The sequence below is a fragment of the Vidua chalybeata genome, chromosome 4 (assembly GCF_026979565.1).
Source record: "Vidua chalybeata isolate OUT-0048 chromosome 4, bVidCha1 merged haplotype, whole genome shotgun sequence".
NCBI classification, from domain to species: Eukaryota; Metazoa; Chordata; class Aves; order Passeriformes; family Viduidae; genus Vidua; species Vidua chalybeata.
This window is the reverse complement of record NC_071533.1, coordinates 63,846,371-63,868,064: the sequence shown is the minus strand read 5'-3', so window position 1 is coordinate 63,868,064 and position 21,694 is coordinate 63,846,371. Positions and strand designations below refer to the sequence as shown.

Sequence of the window (21,694 nt, the reverse complement as noted above, 5' to 3'; positions counted from 1 at the left end):
AAGGCCCCCAGTGGAGGCAATATTCCTGTGGAATGCCAGGTTATTATTTTGTATTAGTCATTACTATTCCAGCTGGCAAAATAATTGAAGCAATGCAGAGGTATCTAATCTTGAGAGGTATTTAGGGTCAGGAGTTTGTAATAACAGCAGTAACCATTTACAGAAAGCACTACATGCCTTTAGGGGTGTGTTTTCTTGGAGCCTCCTGCCTGGAATGACCTGTATCTGATCATCAGTCCGGAGCAGCAGTAATGCTTTTAAGGAAAAAACAGATACAAAGTGAAAAGACTTTACTAAGCCATCATAAGCCATGCCTGAAGAAAAATAGCAGGAGTTTATTATTTATAATTTTCAGAATTGTGCTGAAAGTTAAATGCTTAGCCAGCATGTTGAGCACTATCAGACCCGATGTCAGTGAAATATCTTAGACACATAGAAAATTGATTTGAGCAGTGTTGTTTGATGATATACTGTATTCCCCCTCAGTGTGTCACGTTTTTTGGTTTTCTCTCTGCAGATATGGTCCTGCCCCCTGCGTACCCACCTCCGCCCGTTCCTCACGTCAGGAAATCTCCCTACTCAGAAGCAAGGGCACATTCCTACTCTGGCAAACCAACTGCACCAATACCACCACCACCTCCTAAGAGGAGCTTACCGGAAATCAAACTAGAGCCACCCCCTGTGCCCCCTTTACCTGTGTTCAAAAAGCCTGCAAGTGGCAAAGAGTCTCACCCGCTGCCTCCAGAGCCTCTGCCTCCAGCCCAAGTCCTTGCTCCTCCAGAAGCATGTGAGAAGCTAAAAAGCTTAAACCTTTCCCCACGGACTCCTCCTCCTCTGCCAGGCAATAAACCCAAGTTGTCACAGCTTGCTGAAAAGCTAGCAGAGCCCAAAGTGCCAAGGGAACATGGTAAACCTGGACCGTTTGTGCCACCAGTGCTCCCAAAGCCACCTGTGCCAAGCCACCAGCCCCCTGCAGTCAAGCCCAGAACAGAGAAATCTTTATGTCCCCAGTTACAGTAAGTATGAAAACACAATGCACTGTTGTTTTTCAGTCACCTATCAGTTAACAAGTTTAGGCATACTCAAGCTCATACCAACATCTATGTCCCTTCCCTGCACCATCCCTCTCTGTGTTGTGCTTTTTTTGCCTGTTATTTGAAAATCTGCAGTGAATCTAGCTGGTCTGGTTGGACCTGTTTTGTGCAGGAGCTTGGACTAAATGATCTCTAGAAGTCTCTCCTTACCCAAATTAATCTGTGATTATCTAAATTAATCTGCAATTACTGCCTCCAGCTCTGGGGTCCCCAAAACAAGAAAGACTGTTGAAACTGGTCCAGAGGAGGCCACTGAGTTGATCTGAGGGCTGGAGCACCTCTCCTAAGAGGACAGGCTGACAGAGTTGGGACTGTTCAGCCTGGAGAAGAGAATGCTCTGTGGAGACCCTTAGAACACCTTCCAGTACCTAAAAGAGCTACAAAAGAGCTGGAGAGGGACTTTTGACATGGGCATGGAGTGCTAGGGCAAGGGGGAATGGGTTTAACTGAAAGAGGGGAGGTGTAGGTTCAGATTAAATATTGGGAATAAATTATTTACTGGGAGGATGGTGAGGCACCAGCACAGACTGACACATAACTGTGGAGGCCCCATCCCTGGAAGGGACACGTTGGATGGAGCTCCAAGCAACCTGGTCTAGTGAAAGGTATCCCTCTCCATGGCAGGAGGGTTGGAATGAGATGGTCTTTAAGGTCCTTTCCAGCCTAAACCATTCTAGGATTCCATGATTTGGGGGCTAAACTGAAACTTCAGTTCTAGTTTTATTATTCCTCCAGTGTTTTGTGTATATTTGTTCTGCTTTCCTGATAAGATATCCTTCAGTTCTCATTCTGTTTCTGCCAGGAGATCACCACCAGATGGACAGAGTTTTAGAAGTTTTTCGTTTGAAAAACCAGCACTACCCTCTAAGCCAAGCCAACCTGATGATGACTCTGATGATGATTATGAAAAAGTAAGATGAAGCAGACTATCCATTCTAAAAGAATATATTTTTCCTTGGTTATGTATATCTTTGGGAACATTTTAAGTGCATTATTTCAGGAGAAGAGTAGCTTTCTGAAAACACAGTGCTGTGTAATTTTTTTTTCATTTCTTTTTTGAGCTTTAGTGAATGCCTTGATAAGTTACAGAGTTTAAGATTGGATATAAAGGTGAAAATCACCATTAATTATTTTAGATTATGACCATAGCTTATTTGCATAACAAGTTGCCAGGGTTTTGAGTTTTCATTGACTTAATGGTGATTTATTTTCTTTATATTTTTTACAGGTTGGGCTGCCTGTTTCAATATTTCTTAATACCTCTGAATCCTTCGAAGTTGAAAGGTAAAATGTGATTTTACAATAGTTCCTTAGAAGTCCTACAAAAACCTGTACTGAACCGTAGTCCAAAGATAATTCTGATAACTTGTGTTTAAAGCATGCACTAAAATGTTTAATATGCAAATCACTTTCTAGAGAAGTTAGTTCAGTGCTCATATATGAATTGACAGATGAGAATGGAATGTGATTTGGCTCCATCTGGAGGAGGTTGTTTTGCCAGGATGCTGGATGGGACCAGAGAGCCAGATGATCTGTGCTGCATTGCTGGTTCAGGTGCTAGAACAGTGACTTGCTTTCAGCTATGCTCTACTAGGAATTATTACACCCACACCAGATATTTGTATTGAGAATTTTAAGACTGTAGGTATTTGATTTATCTGAGTACTAATAACATGTACATGAGTAATTGTAATATATGTTATTGCTTATTCTCTTTAGGATATTTAAAGCTAGTAGCCCACAAGGACAACCACAAAATGGATTGTACTGTATTAGGAACTCATCTACTAAGCCTGGAAAGGTAAATTGCAATTTCTGAGTCTAATCCCCAAAGAACTTCTTGATTGAGACATACTGCATTTTACATGTGTTAAAGTACTTAACAATTTAGATGTGGTCTTTTCTTAAAGCAAGCAAATATGAGAGAATCCCTATCGTAGTGTCAGTGATTATAAAAAAAAATTTTGGGCTGGTAGCATAGACTGAATACATTGCATTTTTCTTCTTGAAGGTATTGGTTGTATGGGATGAACCTGCAGGAAAAGTGAGAAACTACAGAATCTTTGAAAAGGTCAGTAGCTGCACTACATATGCATCTTTAGATTACATATGTCTCTGTGTATATAATGAATGTGCATAAATAAAAGGTAAATAGCAGAACTAACAAGTTAAAGTTTAAATTTGTTCCCACCCTGACAGTAAAACTCAGCTGATTTACAAATATCTTGCCTAGGATAAAAGTTCAAGTACTCAGATCTGGGCTTTCTAATTGCTGTATCATGTATCATCATAAATTTCAGCTCTAGTCAAATCCTACTAAATTCCTGAGTTTAATTTGGACTTATTTGTATGACTGACTAGTTTGCAAAGGAACAGTGTATTTGAAAGAACTTAGTTCCAATGATAATGATGTTCTGGCCCTTTTTCCTTTAGACATTGAGCTGGAAACATTACTGTCAATGGTTACATATGTTTTTGTTCTACAACAGGACGGCAAGTTTTACCTGGATTCAGACATCCTATTTTTGAACATGGGAAGTTTGGTGGAATACTACAGCACTCATGTCTTACCCAGTCATGACAGCCTGATTCTCAGGTGTCCTTATGGTTACTCTAAGCCAAGGTGACAGGACAACCATGGCTCACTGACACCCTGCTGCCCCTGAGGACAGGACTCCTGCCACTGTTGGACATCCTGCTGTTTGCACACACAAACTGTCTGTTGCCACCTTTTATTCCCACATAAATTGTTATATAAATTCCATTTAATGAACTTCTGGTAAAACCTTAGAGTCCAGATCAGTGGATTTTATGGTATTTTTTTTTTTTTTACAAAGATCTGAACTGATTATGCTGTGAAAGCTGTCCAGGATACCCACACCTTTTATAAAACTGCTGCTATTACTAATCTCCTTGGAATGTCGAAGATGAACGTGAACAGAGAAGTGATCTGAATACAACTGATCTAGAAAATGGACACTTCTGAAAGTATGTCAGAATTTATTTGTGACAGGGAATACTAATACTCTGACTTGGAGGTACTATTCCTAAAGTCAGCATTGGTGCTCAACTGAGGTATTTTGTATTACTTGTATAGTTGATGTGTACATAATGAAGATTTCTGTGCAAATTATTTTATTTACTATAGGTAAAGATGATCAGGAAATGAGGCTTTTTTTTTAAGCCACCTCTTATACCCTTGTACCTTCTGAGTACAGTAATCTCTATCAGGTACTATCTGGCTGATATGGGTGTGGCATCCCACATACTGCTTAATGACATGCACTTCAGAGGAGTGTGGAACAATATTGATTTGGCTTTCATGGGAGCCCCATTACCTAGTTCTGAACTGGAAGGGTTCATGCCACTGGTATTTTTAAAGGGTATGAGAAAAAAGAAAGGTCTGCTTCAGATTTTGGGGGAAGGGAAGGCCATTTGAATGTTTCAAATTGCAACTAGCAGTTTTATCTCATGTTGCCATAGTCAAAGTTTCTTTAAAACAAAGCACAAAAAACCACCTGAAACCATGATTTCGATGCTACTATCAATCCAAAAATCTTTGTGGTCACACTTTGTTGTCAGCCAGCTGCATTCTTTTCTGTTCTAGGGCAAAACACACTACCCTAGTCTGCTACCAAGACTTATTTTATCATTAAAATTTCTACTCAGTTTGTAGTTGCATGCAAAACAAAAATCTTTCTTTAATCTATTGTCAGTGATAGACATTACCAGGGAGCTTTTAACATTTGTTCCCTAATATTTTGGGGACAGGTATCCTAAATCCAAGGGCTTGATATGTATGCCAAAATTACTCTATTCCTGAATTTTAATATGGAGGATAAATTAATTTTAATAACCTCTTAAGTAATTCTGTTGATACAAAAATAATATCATAATGGTCTCATACTCTAATAATAAGTTTACAATACTTGTAACATTAGTAAATAATTCTATCACTCCTGAAACAGGAGAAGGTATCTAGTTTTTTATCAGTCTGAATTTCTATTCAGACTGATAAACTTTTTTTTCTGTTACCTTTTCAAAGTTTATATATGCCCATTTTAATTTTGTTAGATGGTCACAACTTTAAAATCATAATCAAACTATTACAGAATAATAATTTTCTTTTTATGAGAACAATAAACCAGGATTTAGTCCCTACGGAATTTTCCTTACTAATCAGATGGAATATGAGGATCATACACAGGAATTGAGGCAGGAAATTCTGCCTCCATCTTTTTCAAGAGACACAGACATACACAACATCAGTCTTTTGATCTCTGTTCCTGCAGTAATAGGGCTTATGTGTGTAAAGAATGTGAAGTACTCAAAATTCAGATTCTATTGAATGTTGGATATTTTAGGTCTAATTCCTTTTATTTTAAATTAGTGTCCCTGTGATGCACTACCCTGGCATTAATCCTCTCGAAAGAAGGTTCAGCCAAGACAGCATTTAAAAAACTTTTTTTGGCAAATAGTTTTATGTATATCAGAGGAAGTTCAAGTCTCTTGCAATATTCACAAATGTCTACAGAGTAAGATTTTCTCTGTCTGGGAATAATTGACTTCATTGTGTCATAACAATCATATTTATAGTATGGTCTCTTTGGGGGCCCTATTCAGATATTTGATTGTGTGCTCAACTCAGAAGATTTTTAAATTGTAAGCATCAATTTAAACCATAACATGCTCTTTACCTGTGTAATATGAGAGTTGCAAATATGTAAATTTTTGTGTAATTCCCTTTTGTATCTAAATTTATAGATTTCTGAAATGGATAAACTTTCAATGCCAGTCCACTTCATTTTCTGCAGTTGTCTTTCATTTCACAGGGGTGGGTTCCAATGCTTTTGTTCCTATCTGTGTTCTTCTAATAGTGGAGTTAGAGGAATTAATTTTCTGTGCCCCTAAGAAGCAAATCTTCATGTTCTAAACAAATCTGCAATCATTTAGACTCTTCCTTCCTCTTGCTCCTACATACTAGTCTAGTCTGTTTTATAACAAATCAGGTGAGTTTCTGGTGTTTGTAGGGAGGAAAGACACAGCTACAATGCATGGCTCAGTATGTCTCTTCTATTTCTCACTAATCTGCCTCTCCTCATTCCTTCACCACAAAGCAGTCTTTGTGTCTACAACCTCCTACAAGCTCCTTAGCTTTAAAATAGTTTGTGGGGAATTGTAAAAACAGCATTTGATGCGCATAAACAATGTAGTTCATGAGTTTTGTAACTTCCAAGTCAAAATCATTGATACTAGTTTGGAAAGTCTTCCCTCCTGTGACTGAACCTCCAGATAAAAGTATTACAGGTCATATTTGGATGGGGATTGCTGTTCTAGGAAAAAAAAAGAATTAGTGTGCTTTTGAAAATAAAACAGGGGACAATCAATGGCAGCACATCATAAAAAGTGAACCAATATCCAAACAATTTTTCTATAACAATAGAGGTGCTTTGTGTCAGCAGTCAAACTTTGCCCACCTCAGAACTTCAGTTTTCACAAGTATGTGAATAAGTAGCAAGAGTATTTATGGCCTCAAGCGGCTTCATCCTTTGGAATGTGCAAAAGGGTGTTGAAGATTTTGGGAGCTGAAAGCGTGATTATATAGAATTTGGGGACATCTGCTGGTCAGCCTGTTCCACACAGGGATCCACACAACAGGAATCCAGCAGCTGAGCATGAGTGTGGAAGTCATTTGGGACAAATCAATCTTAAGTGACTTCAGATAGAAGCTAGAGATCAAAGCTAACTTCAAGTGGAAACTTAATAGGCTAGGTCTTTGAAACTTAAGACTCTTTTGGCTCATTTGTCTCAAATAAGTAGCAATATTGTTTGGCAGAATTGCTCATCTGAATGACTTCTAACCTAAAGAACAAAGAGATAAATTAATCTTTCTGTGTTTAGATTATTCTTAAGATACACTTTGAGGTAGAATTTACATAGTGGACATCTGAGCACCACCTAAACTTATGCACATCGTGAAACATTAGGCAGCTGTTCTGAACATTAAATACTTCACCTAGCAGCAAGCAAATGTTGCAATAGTTTCCATCTTATGAAATACTCACCTCCTTGAAGTCAAGGAGGGTTTTTTTCCTAACAGTGGGAGTGCTTGAAATACCCATAATTACAGATCCCTGTGGGAGAGCTTATAGTCCTTTTACTATACTTAAAGTACCAAAATATCAAATACCAAACAATGCTAGAACTTCTAGATGGAGATCATTTGAACTTACTTCAAAACTGGATGGGCTGAAGTGATTATGTTCAGTAGGCTTCAGGTATGGAGTAAAGCTTGTAGCACAGCCACCTCCAAATCTATTCCTTCAGGGTTCCCATTCCTGTATTGTAATTACAGGGTGGTCATTAGTGTCCCTCACTTGTACCTTCCTCCTTACAGTATCTAGTTCCCAGGAAGTGGGAATTCAGCCTCTCAGGCTGATGATGTGGTCCTGAGAGGCCTGTAATCTTGGAGACATCAAAGAATCACTTTTAATGTAATTTTACTCACATGTATCTCTCCTGGAGTTGGATTGCACAAAATGACAGTGATAAAAACCATTTGTAGGATTAGATGGCTGGATATATAAAACAAGGGAAAAGCTGGTTCTTGGACTGGCTGATGTGCACTGAAATTCTGGCCTGGACAGCCTTTTGCATGGCTGGAGTTTTGCACCTGTACTGAAGGCCAGTGATGACACCAGAGCAGCACAGAAAACAGGAGAGTCTGTCCCATGGAAAGTTATTAAAGGGTTTTATTATGGAAAGGTGCTCCAGCTGTGGCTTCACAAGCTGTCTGTTTTAGGCTTCATTGATTATGTTGTGCTTTAATTTACATTAATTTGCACTGTACTAACATTCATGCTGATTTATTTTTCCAAGAAAATTACAGCCACACCCTAATCATGGGAGTACTGCTGAAAATGTGCCATTTAAAAATTAAATGTGAGTTTAGGGAATTAAAAATTTGATATTCTAATATTACAAATCTTCTCTCAAGATTAATTAACTTTCTCCTGTATATAATTAAAATAGTAACTACCTTAAAATACTTTTCTTTTGCTTCTCAGCCCTCCTCATTAGTTTGAACTTGCCCTGATATGTTTTTCCTTTCTCTGTTTTACCCTCTTGAGTCTGCTTGTAGTTCTAAAGTTCAAAAGTTCTAACTTCTTTTAATGACATTTTCCTTTCTCCTGCTATTAAGGATGAAGATGGTATTACAGAGCAGCTAAAAACATTTTCAGCTGCTCTAGTCACACTGGAATTCATGTAGAAGTAACTAGCAGTGAACATAAAACTAGAAGGCAGATGATACTCAGGAAGTCATACATGTTGCAATTAAATTAATTGCTTTTACTCGGAAAAGCATTTTGGAAAAACAAGCCCTAACCTTCACAAAGAATATTGCAACATTAAAAGAGAATGTTGGTTGCTGGAGTTCCTTTGTGTAAAGCAATCATTGCACCTTTGGTTCTGTTTAACTGCAAGTGCTGTTAACCAGCTTGAACCATGTAGCTCCATTTACATTTTATCTCACTCTTCCCCATGTCCCCTGAGCATAAAGTCAATATTTTTCAAACTTAAAGCCAAAGTGGCCTCTCAGATTAAGATTGTATAAAATTGGGCAACATTTAGTATGGGCCTATTCCAGCTGCTCTGCCCTTTTGCCCACCTGCTGTTTCAGTTCTCCTAATTTTTCTTTACCAGCTCAAACACACCTCACATGTGGTTTTGTTTGATTGTGGAGAGAGATGAAAGTAGACCAGAATGCACTTTTTTACTCCATGTAATCTTTCTATTGAACCTACATTAAAATTGTTTCTACATGATATTTTCAGTCCCTCGGGAAAGTTCCCCTTCCTTGCATAAATGAGTAAAATTCAAAAAAGAGCTCCCTCTAAAGAACAAGAATTCATGTACTTCAGAAATAACGTTTCATATAATGACCAACTTTAAAAGTAATACTACAAATAAACCATGAGATATTACTGGTGTTATGCACAGCTGAAATTAAGATAACCCATTACGTAACTTTGAGAAAGGCATTTAAATGCAATCATTTCAAAGACAAATCCCTCCTGAGCTTTTCAGTAATAATGCTGCATGTGTGTAAGCTCCCTTGTCCCACTTCCAGCAGAGTCCTGGGTTCCAGGGAGAGAGACAGCACTCAGAGGGCTGTTCTTGGGGTATTTTGTACAGGTAACTTGTGTTTGTCCCCACACACCCTCCCAGCACTCCAGCTCTGGTATGACTGGCCAGGGACTGGTTTTTACTTTGCTGGTACAAGGAAGTTTTGCTGCTAAGACGCTCCTTCTGAAGGCCCATGGGAAAAGCAACAGAGATTTCACATACTGGCATTGTTATATTTGGAGGATCCAGAACTTTTTCTGGGAAATGGAGTAGGTCTGTGTGAGATGAAGACAGATGGTGACAGTAGGCAAAAAAGTCCTGCCCAGTCAACAGACTGTCAGGACAGAACAGTTCTGGCAGGTCAGGAGAGAAAGATCTACCCTATTGCTACCTTACTATCAGTCCGTTTATAGGGAAAAAATTGACTGGAACTGCTTATGTGGGATAAGTGCACCCCATAAAAAGGAAAAGATAAATGTCCTAATACCAGATGTGGGACATCAGCCTAGTGCTGTGCTTCTCTCAGGCAGCTAGAAGCTACCTGAGCATCAAGAAGTGTTAATGCCAGGTAAAGAGGTCAGGTCCATGAAAACAATTGTGCAGTACTATTTTTGTGATATCTACTAAAGCCACATGAAAATAATTTGTAAATAAATACATTCACATTGACTCTTGGATTTGAGACTCTGAGATGTAAGTTGAGTCCAGTGCTGCTGCTGCTGGAGCCTGTTGAGGAGAACAACTATTATTTGAAAGCCAGTAACCATTCTCCAGTATGTGTGCAAATGGCAAGTGGAAGCCTACTGGTAACAAGCTTACCTTGGTCATTTTCCCAGAACCTCACCTATTTGAAGGAATCAAATACTGCAGGCTGAAAAACACAGTGTAGTTCACGTTGTTCCTTTTGTTGTAGCTGTAATGCTGCAAACCCTGCTGCTGGTAAGAGTTAACAAAGACAAGTCCTTCATGTCTTAAATAATGCAGAAGTGCTTTTTGAGATTCTCTTTTTTTTGCAGCAGAGCACACAGCTTTAGTCTGTGTCAGTATTTATGAGCCCTCCCTTGAGTTTCTGCCCATGTAACCCTGCCTGTGCCATTGCACCAGCACTGCCCTTCCTGCAGCTGGGCAGAGGCAGGTCAGGAACCTGGGCAGGTCAAAAACTGAACAGGGAAGATAAACACAGTCACTCATCAGGTGTCACAGTCTCAGCCTGTGGAGGGAGTTGGTTGATTCAGCAGAAAGCTGCTCCCCACCACCCCTCCCAATTTTTCCTTCAGATTAGTCAGGTGAAACAGTGGCCTCATGTTTATGGGAGATAATGCAAGGGGCAGGTGGAAAGCTGGAAGGGGACAGTAGGAACCTGTGCCCTTGGGCAGGTCACAAAGTAGGACAGCAGAAGAGGAAGGTAAAGGAACAGCACTCACCAGCAGCACAAGAGCCAACAGGAGCTGATAAAAGGCATCCTTTGATCAGCTCAAGCTGCTCTTGTCACTGCACCCTGCAGTTCCACAAACACTTTGAGCCAGCACTGCCAGAGAAAGAGATTTCCCTGCCCTCCCCCAGCCCTGGGCACTGCTGCTGCCCTCAACATCCCCATCCTTCCTGCCACTGCTGGTTTTAGAGCCACATACTGAGCTGAAGAGGAAACCCATTAACTTTGAAACAAAGCAGTATTTTTTTTTTGCTGAGTTAGTTCTAACATGGATTAGAACATTTACTTTCTGAGACAAGAGAGAGAGCTCTGTGAATTAAATGCCTTGGTGAGAAAGGGAAAGAAAGGAAGAGAGGTGCCAAGATGGAGTATTTTGGCAAGTAATCAAAGAGAAAACACTGCATGGGGCAGGTGGCTGGAGCCTGCAGGTGCAGAGCAGGGACAAGAGTATGCTGCCATGTAGGTACACACATCCACTGGGTTTACACATCCACAGAGTTCAGCACCAGGCAGGTGAAATGATGTTAAACTGTCAAACAGTTCTTACAAAAAATGTTCAGACACAATTTGCTAATCATTAGTAATTACATGTCCAGCTGTGGGATGGTTTTGATTAGGCAGATCTATGTCCAGTAGGGCTTTCTTGTCAGATGTGTGGTAATCATTCTGTGTCATCTCTTGACACCTGAACCACCATTTTTGGTGGCTGAATTCACAGACAAATTAATGCATATCTCTATTGCCTGTTTTTAGGTAAGTGGAGTGTGTTTCCCTGGTGGAGATGGTTGGAGCAGGCTAGATTCCTCCCATATTCCACAGGAGGCATTTGTGGATCCTGAAATCCATCCACACTCGCTGGAGTCTTCCCTACATATGGGTAACTTGGGGATGAGGGTTGTAGATAGCAGAGGAGAAGGGTTTGCTGTTTCTGAGAGCTTGTTTCCAGACTACCAAGTCTTCATGCCTGCCGTGGCAGGCAGCATTCTATACAACACGCAGACGTGTAGACCAGCAGAATTAAAATTATTCAAGAACGATAGTACAAATGGACAGAAAATAGACAAAAGAAGAAGTTAACTTTACAGTTGGTGCTTGCAGTGACTGTAACAAACCGAGGGTTATACCAGCCACACAGCTCCCCGAAGGATTCAGGAGATCTGAGGAGGCGCTTTAGAAAGCTCTCGCCAGGCTGCTCTGTACAAGCTGTACGATGTATCTGCACACTTCCCGAAACAATGCGCGGCTTCTCGCCAGCCTGGCATTTCCCATCCGGAGGATATTCCGCTGATTAAACTCCTTCGGTTGTGACAGGTGTCTCTAGCCTGAGTCCTGCCCTCCTGGATCGCCCTGGCCTTGCTCTGAGCTGACAGCGATCGACACCGCCACCGCAGCGCGATAACGAGCCCTTATCGCAGCGCGTCCTCGGCGATTAGCGATGTCTGCCCGCGCCTATCTCCCGGCCCGCTCTAAGATAAGCTTCCCAGGCGCCGCGCCGCTCCTTTCCGCTGGGATCCAGCGCCACAAGAACCCCTTTCCCTGTGTCCGAAAGCTCTTCCCAGCCTGTTCCCGGCCGCCCGGGGACCCCCGGCGCTCCCGGAGCCGCGGGACCCGCCAGGGGCGGCCCGGCCGCACCGCCCCTCGCCCCCCGCTCCCCTCCGCCAATGGGAGAGCCGCTTACTCGTCGGGCGCGCACCCTCCCGCCAATGGGCGGCGCCGTTGTTGGGTTTGCGGGCTGTGGAAGCCGCACCCTGTCGGGCGGGGGCCGCTCGGTGCCTGAGGGGGCGGCGGGAGCTGCGGGAGGCGGGGACCGAGACAGCGACAGCCTCATCAGGGGACCGGCCGCGGCAGCCCCTTCGCTCTCGCCCGTTCTCGTCTGTCCTCGGGTGAGCGACGCGGCGGTGACGGTGCGGAGGAGGCTGAGGGGCGCAGCCAGCGGCGGGCGGGCTATGAGGGGGAGACGGGCGCTGCGGGGAGGGGAGGAGGGGGCGGCAAGGAGAGGCTGGGGCGCAGACACTGGAACCGGCTCGTTAAGCCCGGAGGGGAGCGGAGGGGGCTGTGTCTGCCTGGAAAACGTGGCGGGGTGTGCGGGAAAACCATCTGCGCGCAGGGTGCCTGCGGTGAGGGGCTGCGGCGGGCTTGGGGGCAGGACGAGGGGCTGCGGGTGCTGGCCGGGATGGGCGGCGGGGCTGAGCTGCGGGGGCAGGGTGCTGCCAGCCCTGCCTCGGGAGACGCCGTGCCCATCCCGTGCCCGCCGGGATGCTCCAGCCGCCGCCGCCGCAGGAAGCGGCCGCTCGGCGTTGGAGTCTCCATTGCACCCAAGCGCTGCGTCTGCCGGCGCTGCCCCCGCCGCCCTTCTGCTTCACCTGCCCCTTCTTCCAGCCGAGAGGTGACCTGCGGACTGTGCGGAGCGAAATGCGGGCTTTGGAGAGTCCAAGTCATCGTCCGCAGAGGACGTAGGAGTGAAGGAGGATTTGGGATGTGTGTGTGTGCGGTGTTGGGGATTGGCGGGGCACCAGCAGCAGACGGGCAGTTGTTTTGTTTCCTCTGCTGGAAGGGGTGTCTACCTTTTAACGTTTCTGCTTTTGATACAAAATGTCACATGCCTTTCTGCACGTAATTGCTGCACACTCGCTGTGCTGCTTTTAGGGTTGATTCTTAATCTACGTTGGCTTTAGTTAAAACCAGCAATTAGGGAGGGGGAAAATCCAGTCAAGCTGGAAAAATATCCACGGCTGTGTCGAGATGGGGGCTAGGAATAGCACTGCATTTACATCTTTCGTGAGATGCTGCTGTAGCTCTGTGGTGTAAGCTCAGTGCTGGTTTTGTTTTCTTCTTTGCATTGTGGAAAGTTGCTGTAGATCACAACAGTATTGTAAACCAAAGGTATTCAGTTTTCTTGCACTGTAACTTACGGTTTTATACAGAAAAACATGTCTACCTTGAGCTTATGAGTTCTCAAACTGCAACTGCTGCTGGATAATTCCTCGGTGCTCTGCTGAAAGCTACAGGTATCTCCCTGCAGACAGGCTGTTTACAGCTCTGGTTCTTGTAACGTGACTATATGTGCCAGTGGAATTCTTCTCAGTCCTTAATTGCCACAAATTCTGTCTTTTGGTGTTTGTTTTTTTTTTTTAATAGAGCAAAAGAATTTATTTAAAGGCATACAAACTATTTCTAAGATTGGCTTCCATTTTTGTTAATTAAATATAATGGTATAAAAATTCTGTTTCTCAGTAGGGAAATACTCTTTTAAGAGCACTTGTGTAATAAACGAGGAAAAAATGCAACTATGCACTAGACTTCTGAAACAGGTGGCTTTGTTATTTCTTTATATTTAGTAAACAGATTTGATGCCAGCAAATTTGATATAATCATGAGTGAATGTAATGATCTGTATGATTTGCGTCATAGAATTTAAACTTGGTGGTTTTCTGAGGAGAGTTTTGAGGAAGAGGCATTTGCAAGTTTTTACATCTTTGCTGTAGCAAGATAATATGTGCATTACTGTGTTTGCATGTTTAAATGTCTTGTAGTTTTACTGGTATGAAGTTCTATGCTGGGAATAGTGCTTTTTAGCCAAAAACTGTTGTGTTGACTGAATGTTTTCTTTCTGCGGTAGATGATTATAAGTGTGAAAAATTTGAATGTGCTTCATCTGAAGCAAGTATTTTTGCTGGCATGTTGTGCCAGTAAGTTCATTAGAGTATGGTTCACTAATGCTGCAGAGTGAAGGAGGTCATTTACAGAATCAGTATTTTTCCATGACAGTTTTTTTAGATGTATCCAACAGAAAATGACTCAACTCTTCTCATTCTTTGGGATTCACCATCAATATTAAATGTTATTTTGCGCATGTGAGATTGGCCTCTGAGCAGCCTGGTCTAGTGGAAGATTCCCATGGCAGGGGGTTCAGAACTAGGTGATCTTTAAGGCCCCTTCCAACCCAAACCAGTGTGTGATTCTGTGTATGGAATTGGATCATCTGATGAAATTAGGTAGAGAAAACCCCTTTGAGCACTGAGAGACTTTGACAGAAGTAGGGCTAAAACTACTTCTGCCCCAAGTCTTGGTTTTTGAAGTGTAGTTTCACAGCATGAACTGCCTTTAGCAAATCTCATCCAACATTCCATGACTTGGTATAGGAAGAAAAAAAAAAGATTTTTGAAGTAGCCAATTTTGTTAATAAATAGAATAAAATAATAGAACCGAAAGTTTTAAACTAGGAGAAGACTGCTTAGCATGTTGATTGCTACAATGCATACAGCTTCTATGTGACAAGTGCTTCCTGAGGAGCCTAGGCAGTAAATCTTGCATCCACTGCTTTTCTGACTGGTAGAAATAGCTTTCTTAATTATTAAAGAGTTGTAGCAGTGGTCAATAGTGAGTAATTTGTAAACCCCAAACTGTTGCTGTGCAAATGAGTCATTCCTGCTTTGAGGGAAAAATGCATATTAATAAAACTTGCCCACTACTTCAGTGGAGTGAATCAATTCTTTGCCGTGCAGCAGAGACACCTGAGGCATGGGGGCATGAAGAAAAAGCCATGCTGATTTTCTGTCTTTGGTGGCTCCTGAATTAGAACTTACTCTTGGACCATGCTGCACCACAGAAAGTGATCTGTGAAATAGCACTGTATCTGTAATTCAGACTGCAGCTAAATATTCCTTTGGCAGTTTTAGGGTGGTATGTGCTTTATATTTGAAAAGTGATTGTGAGCAAATGTGAAAGTAAGTTTACTCTCCTGATTCCATTGTGCAGGTCATTTGACATCTGCTGAGGAACCTGTCCAAAGCTCTTCTGTAAAGTTATGCATCTTCTGTAGTAACAGATTCAAAAGCAGGTATATTTTAAAAATAGTGGAAGTCCCTAGATTACTTAAGTTAGGCAGTTTTCATTCATATAATTTAATCAGCCTCCTCAGGGGAATAGGAAAATATTACCTAGTCTTGCTACTTATTCAGCATTTCTCTTCAAAAATACTTTGGTTTTGCTAGGGCTGAGAGCAGTAGCTGTACAAACCAGTCAGTAGAGAAAGGTCTAAGATGTAAAGCATGTGAACTGGTTTCTTTCCTGAGGAAAGCTTTTTATTAGAGGTAGTAATGCTTAAAAAGTACTGGTTATACAGATTTTGATCTCTAGTAATTTTTACTTTAAAATTTCCCTTTTCTATGGCTACTTTTTCTCTCACTTCAAAGTATCATATATACAGTAACAGGGTTCTGTAGGAATGTATGATAACATCTGTTACCATCTCGGTAAGCATCTGTTGTTTATTGAGAATTATCTTGACAATCTTTAGTCAGATTGAAGCAAGTAATTGGTTTCTTTCCTCGCCACACAGTGGATATTGTTTACTGTGGTCTTGTCAGTTCAGAAGGTTTTAGTGGTTGATAGTTGCAAATGTTGTAGGGGAAGAGACTCCAGGAAACGCCCTTTTCAGAAGTACTGCTTTTCAAATCAGATGTAAGCTGAAATGGTGTCATTTGCCATGAGGATTCAGGTTCAACATCCCAACCAACGGTCCCTGGTCTTGAATGTGTTTAAGTATTGCTGCTCCTCTGGGGAATTTCAAAGTCTGACTGTTCCTCACTTCAGGGCAAGTAAAGGTTTTACTGCAGAGATGGATTTGAATAACTACTGCCCGTCAGGCTGGCTGACCAGTGTGTGCATGCTGGTGCTGCTGCACTCTGACCTTTCAGAGAAACTGAAAACGTTGTCTTTGAAGGTGTAGCCAAACAGGAGTAACAACTTCAGTCCCTTCCCGACTTCCTCCCTTTGACCTTGCTTATTTGATTGCATTCTGAGGAATGATCTCTGCCTGCTCTGCTGGATTCAGTTGTTATCCAGTGAAAGATCAACCTTTCAAACTCAGATCAGTTGCACTAACAAGTGGAACATCAAAACAGTTTTTCACTATCGCTTATTTGAATGGTTTTCCCTGCAGATTAATTAAAACAGCATAAATGAAAGCAAATCTCAATTTAGTTTTAGAACTGTGATATTATGAGCTACTCTTTTGAACTGGGATTTGGCATATGTGTGCTCTTCAGACTAATCAAACATTCCTTTGTGTTTTTAATTGACTAATGTCTTTTTTAAATCACTGATTTTTGTACCATATTTATGATTTTCAGATCTAGACTCAGGAAGTCTGAAAAAATAAGAAGTAAAATATTTCAGAATTCTGACATTTTGTTTTTCTTTCATACACCTAACTGAAGTGCTGTAAAGGGTTCATGGAAACAGTAGTAAATGCAGTTAATCAGTAACAGTTTATGGTATTTTTGATACTTTCAAATCAAATTAATAGATGACTGTTGTGATGCAGTTATGCTCCAAAGACTAGGGGGCAAAAAAAACCACATCTAGGTTTTTGGTTGGAATCAGTATACATGTAAATGCCATTTTGGATTAAAAACTGTAATTTGCCTTAGGAGCCATAGAAACTTAGTTTTTTTTGGATGTTGTTTTTTATTTGTTTGTACAAATTTCAAATGTGTTATATTGCTTTTTATTTCTATCTTGTTTTACATCTTGAATCTTGAGAGGTCTGATACACTATTTCAGTTCTATTATAGTTTATGCCAGATTAAACCAGAAGGTGTTGATGAAAACCTTGACCCATGAAAACTATCTTCTCTGTTTTTCTGTTGGCTATTTTGTGTTGTTGTTGTTTGGGTTTTTTTCCTTTTGCTGCTGTTTTGTGTGTGTGTTACAAATGACTGAGCATAAAGTCACTGTTGGTGCATTGTGACTGTGGAGATCAAGAATAAAGCATACCCTGAGTTTAGTACTTTAACAGATGAAGCAATTTCTTCAGGTACTGTCACTGCAAAATATTGAAGAAAATCTATCAAGTGTGTACAATTGTGAAGCATCCATTCCACCTAAAATTCATTGAAAAAACACATTGCTGCTGTTGGGTATTAACTGAGAGGTGCTGTATACTTGGCTTTTTTTTCTCCAAAAGATCTTGTCTAGTAAAGCCTTGTGTGGTGACCTTGAATCAGCACAGCTTAAAGTGTTCCAGCATTAAAAGGACTTACTTTATTTTTCTTTTCAATTTCTAAAACTGTTAGTTACACTCAGCTGAATTGAACAGGAAAGTGGTGACTTCAAACATAAAAGGTTTCTGCCAGTAGTGAGATACGATGGCCAAACCTGCGTCCTTGCTGAGAGAGGGGCATGGCTCTGATTAGTTCTGGGAAGCAGGAGTGTGTGGCTGCGTAGGTGTCTCACCTGCAGCCGGTCAGGCCATGGGGAGCTCTGACCCAGTCCAAGTGTTGTTGCCGCTGGCTTGGCCAGCCTTGGTGAGCCAGTGCTCAGATGAGGGGAGGAGGGAGCACGGGACTCGCGCAACATGTAGGGGGAACACGAGAACTTAAAAGGGATAACTAGGGAAGCATATGAGACTTCAGTTGGTAGCAAATAATGTTTCATTAGTTTTGTCACTTTTTTCTAGTTGTTTTCAGTTACTGGAAAGATTTCAATGATTTTCAGGTAAAATTCTACACAGCTAATGTGTCACTTTATTTTTAAATGTCATTTCAAATTTCCATATGATTTGAATAACAGATTCAGTGTAGAGCACAAGATTCTATTTTGATTCCAAAGTAAATTTTCTTTCCTTACTGTGGATATTATTTTTAAGTCTACTAGTACATAGCAAAGTGTAGGATTTTTTTTTAATTTTTGTTTGTTTTTTTTTCTCCACCCTCTTGGGCTTAGAGTAAAATTCATTGTATGGTGAGTCTTCAAATATAGTCTGGTGATTTCAGTTATAACTGATGACTTAGAAATATTTTGGAATAAATTTATGTCTTTTATAGGTGAATTAACAATAAAATGGTGTTTGTTTTTGTAAATTATTTTTCATGAAGTGTTGGTGGCTAGAAATATACAGTTAACATTTATTTAGATATGTAGAATGTTTATGGTACAGTATTACAATGGTTTTGAATCTATTAATAGGCAGAAAAAATAAATTAATAATGATCTTAGATCTTGCTTAGATCTCAGCTGTACATATAAATCTATGGCTTTTCTCCTGTTCAGTTATATAGGGGTTTTGGTAAAAAGTTAGTAAGTTCTGTAGAGCATTCCCATAACAAGTGAATGGAGATGGGGCATAAGACATCAATCCTTCACCCAAAGGAAAGCTGTTCCATCTCTTATGTATCAAGAAAGGTTGGTGGGTAGGTTTCTATGCTTTGGACTCAGAGAGGACCATCCTGTTCTTTGATTCTGTTCCACTTGTAACTCAGTGTCTGTCTGTCTGTGTGGTTTTCCACTTTGCTTTCAATCTCCTTTAGAACTTGCACTGATCTTGACACTGCTGAGTTATGTGGACCATCTTATACCAAGTTTCTTGCCACTCCTCTGGAAGGAGAATTTGTGGTTGCAGCATAGGATAGTGATTTTGACAGGTGGGATGTCCACTTGTAGATCTGCCATAGTCTTTGTTGTTGACCTGGGACACTTTGACTCAGTTCCAGTCTGTTAGGGGAGATGTTGGTTTAAGGAAAAGGAAAGGCCAGTGAAGGTGCCTATGCCCCTGCTTCACACAAGTGGAATGACAGTCCTTCCAGTATCCTCCTATTTTCCCTCATTGCAGAATCCTGGGGAGGAGCCAAGAGCAGGGAACACAGTGAACAGTTTGCTGCACAACTTGGAAGAAGGTAGTCTCTGAAACTGTCCTCTGGCCTGCCCAGCCACCAGGAAATAAAGAGCGTTTTTGGCAGCAGGTCAACAAAAGCCAGAAGTGGTGAACAGAAGGCTGGGAAACATGCTTAAAATCTGAATGCCAGCCAGGAAAGTTGGACTTAGGCAGTCTTGCAAATTATGAGGGCAGCCTTATTAATTGAACATTCTGGCTGGTGGAAAAGATGCCTGAGGCTTAGAGTCTTTATGGGTCAATATTTACCACTAAAGTGGGGAGACAACGCTCCACACCTCAAGCAAAGCTCACAATGTCAAAATTAAACCTTTGTAGCTGCATTTGCCACTTCAACTGCAGGTTCAGTGGGTTTGGGATCCTATCTAATGTGAGTGGGTTAAAGCATTGAGATAGCTGCTCTCCCAAAAAGACAGAGACTTCCATTGTTCTTGCTTTTTTAATCAGTCATTAACATATTTATCCATTTTGTATTTAAGCGTTTATTAAAACAACTCCGAAATACTAAGAATGTTAAAAATTGCAGTTTAAAAGCATATGAGCCATTAGTTACTTAGGTTAGCCTGGGTTTGTTTTTCAGAGTATCACCTTTTTGAGGAGCTTAAGCTTATTTCTACATTCCCTGATTTTTGGGGTTATTACTGTGCCCACATATGTTGTTGAAATATGTTAGCTCTGTATGTATGTTCTATTCTGTTCTGAAACTATATTTTCAGAAATGCATTACATCCCCAAGTCCAATGGGGGCATATTATTGCCCATTTTCAGCAGTGTAGCTACTCAGGTCACTTAACAACAATGAGGCAGATTTCAAATGGCTCTTTTTCTCTTTTCTTTAATTAGAACTAGACACCTTCCTGAATAATTCTGATATTGGTTGCTGGTATGAAGACTTCTTGTGATACCAAATATATATTTTATGGTAGAAGGAAAAGGTGAGGTAATTCAGTCTAAAATGTTGTATTTGCTACTTTGTTTCTTGTACTACACTTTTTGCTTGTTTAATTTAGTCCTTAATTAGATGTGTTTATCATTAATGAATAGGATGAATTCAGTTAATTTGACTGAAACTCAAATCTAAATTTATTCTTTCAAGGATTTGATGATCTGAGAGAGTAATCTGGCAATTTTCCCCTCCCTCCTCTCTGTTGCTATGGTAATCCTAAATTGGAACCTTGTCTCTGCAGACTTTTTATCCCCCCTTTTTCCCCCAAGTAAGTTTTGTAATAGCTGTGCAGTCTATTATCAAGCCAAAATATTGATAATACAGGTTTTCTTGTTATTTTTTCTTTATTTGGCTGATTCAAGGTGAAGCTGAAATTAAGCAGCTTTAACTTGCCTTTCCTTTTTCTAGCTCTCAAGAGACTTTGTGGCTTAATTTTTTTACTCATGTTTTAGACAAACATCGTTTAGGGAAAAAGCAAGGGAAAAAAAAGGCTCAAGTAAAGCAAAAAGACCCAAATGTGTCTGTGTCATGAAAAGCTGTTTATAATTGTAACTGCAGAAGTGAACATGCAAATTGCAAAGTCCATAAGTAGTTTAGCATCCAAATGTTCTTGCAATTCCAGTTTATGGCAGTGTTCAGGGCTTATTTGATGAGGTGCTTTCAGCTACTTCTGTCTGGCATTGCTGAACTTCTGATGCAGCAATAAATGCAGGTAATTCTGGCAACTGTATAGAATATTGTGCTCTTACTAAATTGTTATTATTTTCCATGTAGAAAAAAGTAGAGATACAAGATCCAGCAGGGTTGATAGCAAATTGAAAAGGATCATCAGGAGTAAGCAGAAAACCTGAACAAAACTCTCCATGTGTCTTGTCAGGAAGCATGGGGGTAATGAAATAAGACTAAAAATAATTTAGATACTTGAGAAAGACTATTTGGAAAGTTTGCTTTAATTTTCAGTGAAGACATTTTCAATGCACATGCACATAGGTCATGCTGAAGTGAAGTTATAAAGATGATTTCCGTGAAGATGAAGCCCAACTTGCAGGGTGCAGGTTAGTGGAACTGTGTAACATTTACTCTACAACTTGAAGTAGGTGATTTGTGTAATTAGAGATTCAGTTGCAAGAATTGTTATTAAATGGCAAGGCAGAAGGATATTGGATGGCTGGAGAACAGTGAAAGTACTCATAACATTAAGAGGAAAAGGTGATTTGGGATAGTAATTGCATCATTAGTGTGACCTTAATATACAGAGATTTGTTTAAATTTAGAATGAAAAGCTGTTCTGTGTGGAGGTAAGATGAAAAAGGTATGAAGTGATACAGCTCCCAACAGAGGAAGATTTGTCAGAGAAATCTAACACCTCTTTTTTGTAAGATCCCTGACTTTTTGGAGAGGATACATGGTTAGAGCTGACC

At 40.8% G+C, this 21,694-nt stretch overlaps 2 protein-coding genes and 1 long non-coding RNA gene across 14 annotated transcripts in view; 2 read left to right on the top strand and 1 right to left on the bottom strand.

Annotated features, from left to right (window-relative positions):
• Positions 1 to 5,893, top strand: part of SH3BP2 (SH3 domain binding protein 2) — a 36,619-nt gene extending 30,726 nt beyond the window's left edge. For all 4 annotated transcript variants that reach the window (XM_053940380.1, XM_053940382.1, XM_053940379.1 and 1 more), the window contains 6 exons: positions 518 to 1,016; positions 1,897 to 2,005; positions 2,323 to 2,378; positions 2,814 to 2,895; positions 3,106 to 3,165; positions 3,584 to 5,893. In XM_053940380.1, coding sequence (XP_053796355.1) covers positions 518 to 1,016; positions 1,897 to 2,005; positions 2,323 to 2,378; positions 2,814 to 2,895; positions 3,106 to 3,165; positions 3,584 to 3,721 — 944 coding nt within the window. In that variant the 3' untranslated portion in view covers positions 3,722 to 5,893. The remainder of the gene's footprint in view (positions 1 to 517; positions 1,017 to 1,896; positions 2,006 to 2,322; positions 2,379 to 2,813; positions 2,896 to 3,105; positions 3,166 to 3,583) is intronic.
• Positions 173 to 12,292, bottom strand: LOC128786776 (uncharacterized). The gene is made up of 3 exons (XR_008430469.1): positions 10,066 to 12,292; positions 7,328 to 7,432; positions 173 to 254 (listed from the first exon to the last, which is right to left on the bottom strand). It is a non-coding gene; the product is annotated as an uncharacterized LOC128786776 (long non-coding RNA).
• A 160-nt stretch (positions 12,293 to 12,452) lies between these two features.
• ADD1 (adducin 1) overlaps positions 12,453 to 21,694 on the top strand; it is a 62,532-nt gene continuing 53,290 nt past the window's right edge. For 8 of the 9 annotated variants that reach the window (XM_053941612.1, XM_053941611.1, XM_053941610.1 and 5 more), the window contains exon 1: positions 13,578 to 13,661. The gene's annotated coding sequence lies outside the window, so the exon portion shown is untranslated. Of the gene's footprint in view, positions 12,537 to 13,577; positions 13,662 to 21,694 lie in introns of those variants that run through there. The other variant, XM_053941607.1, reaches the window with a different exon arrangement.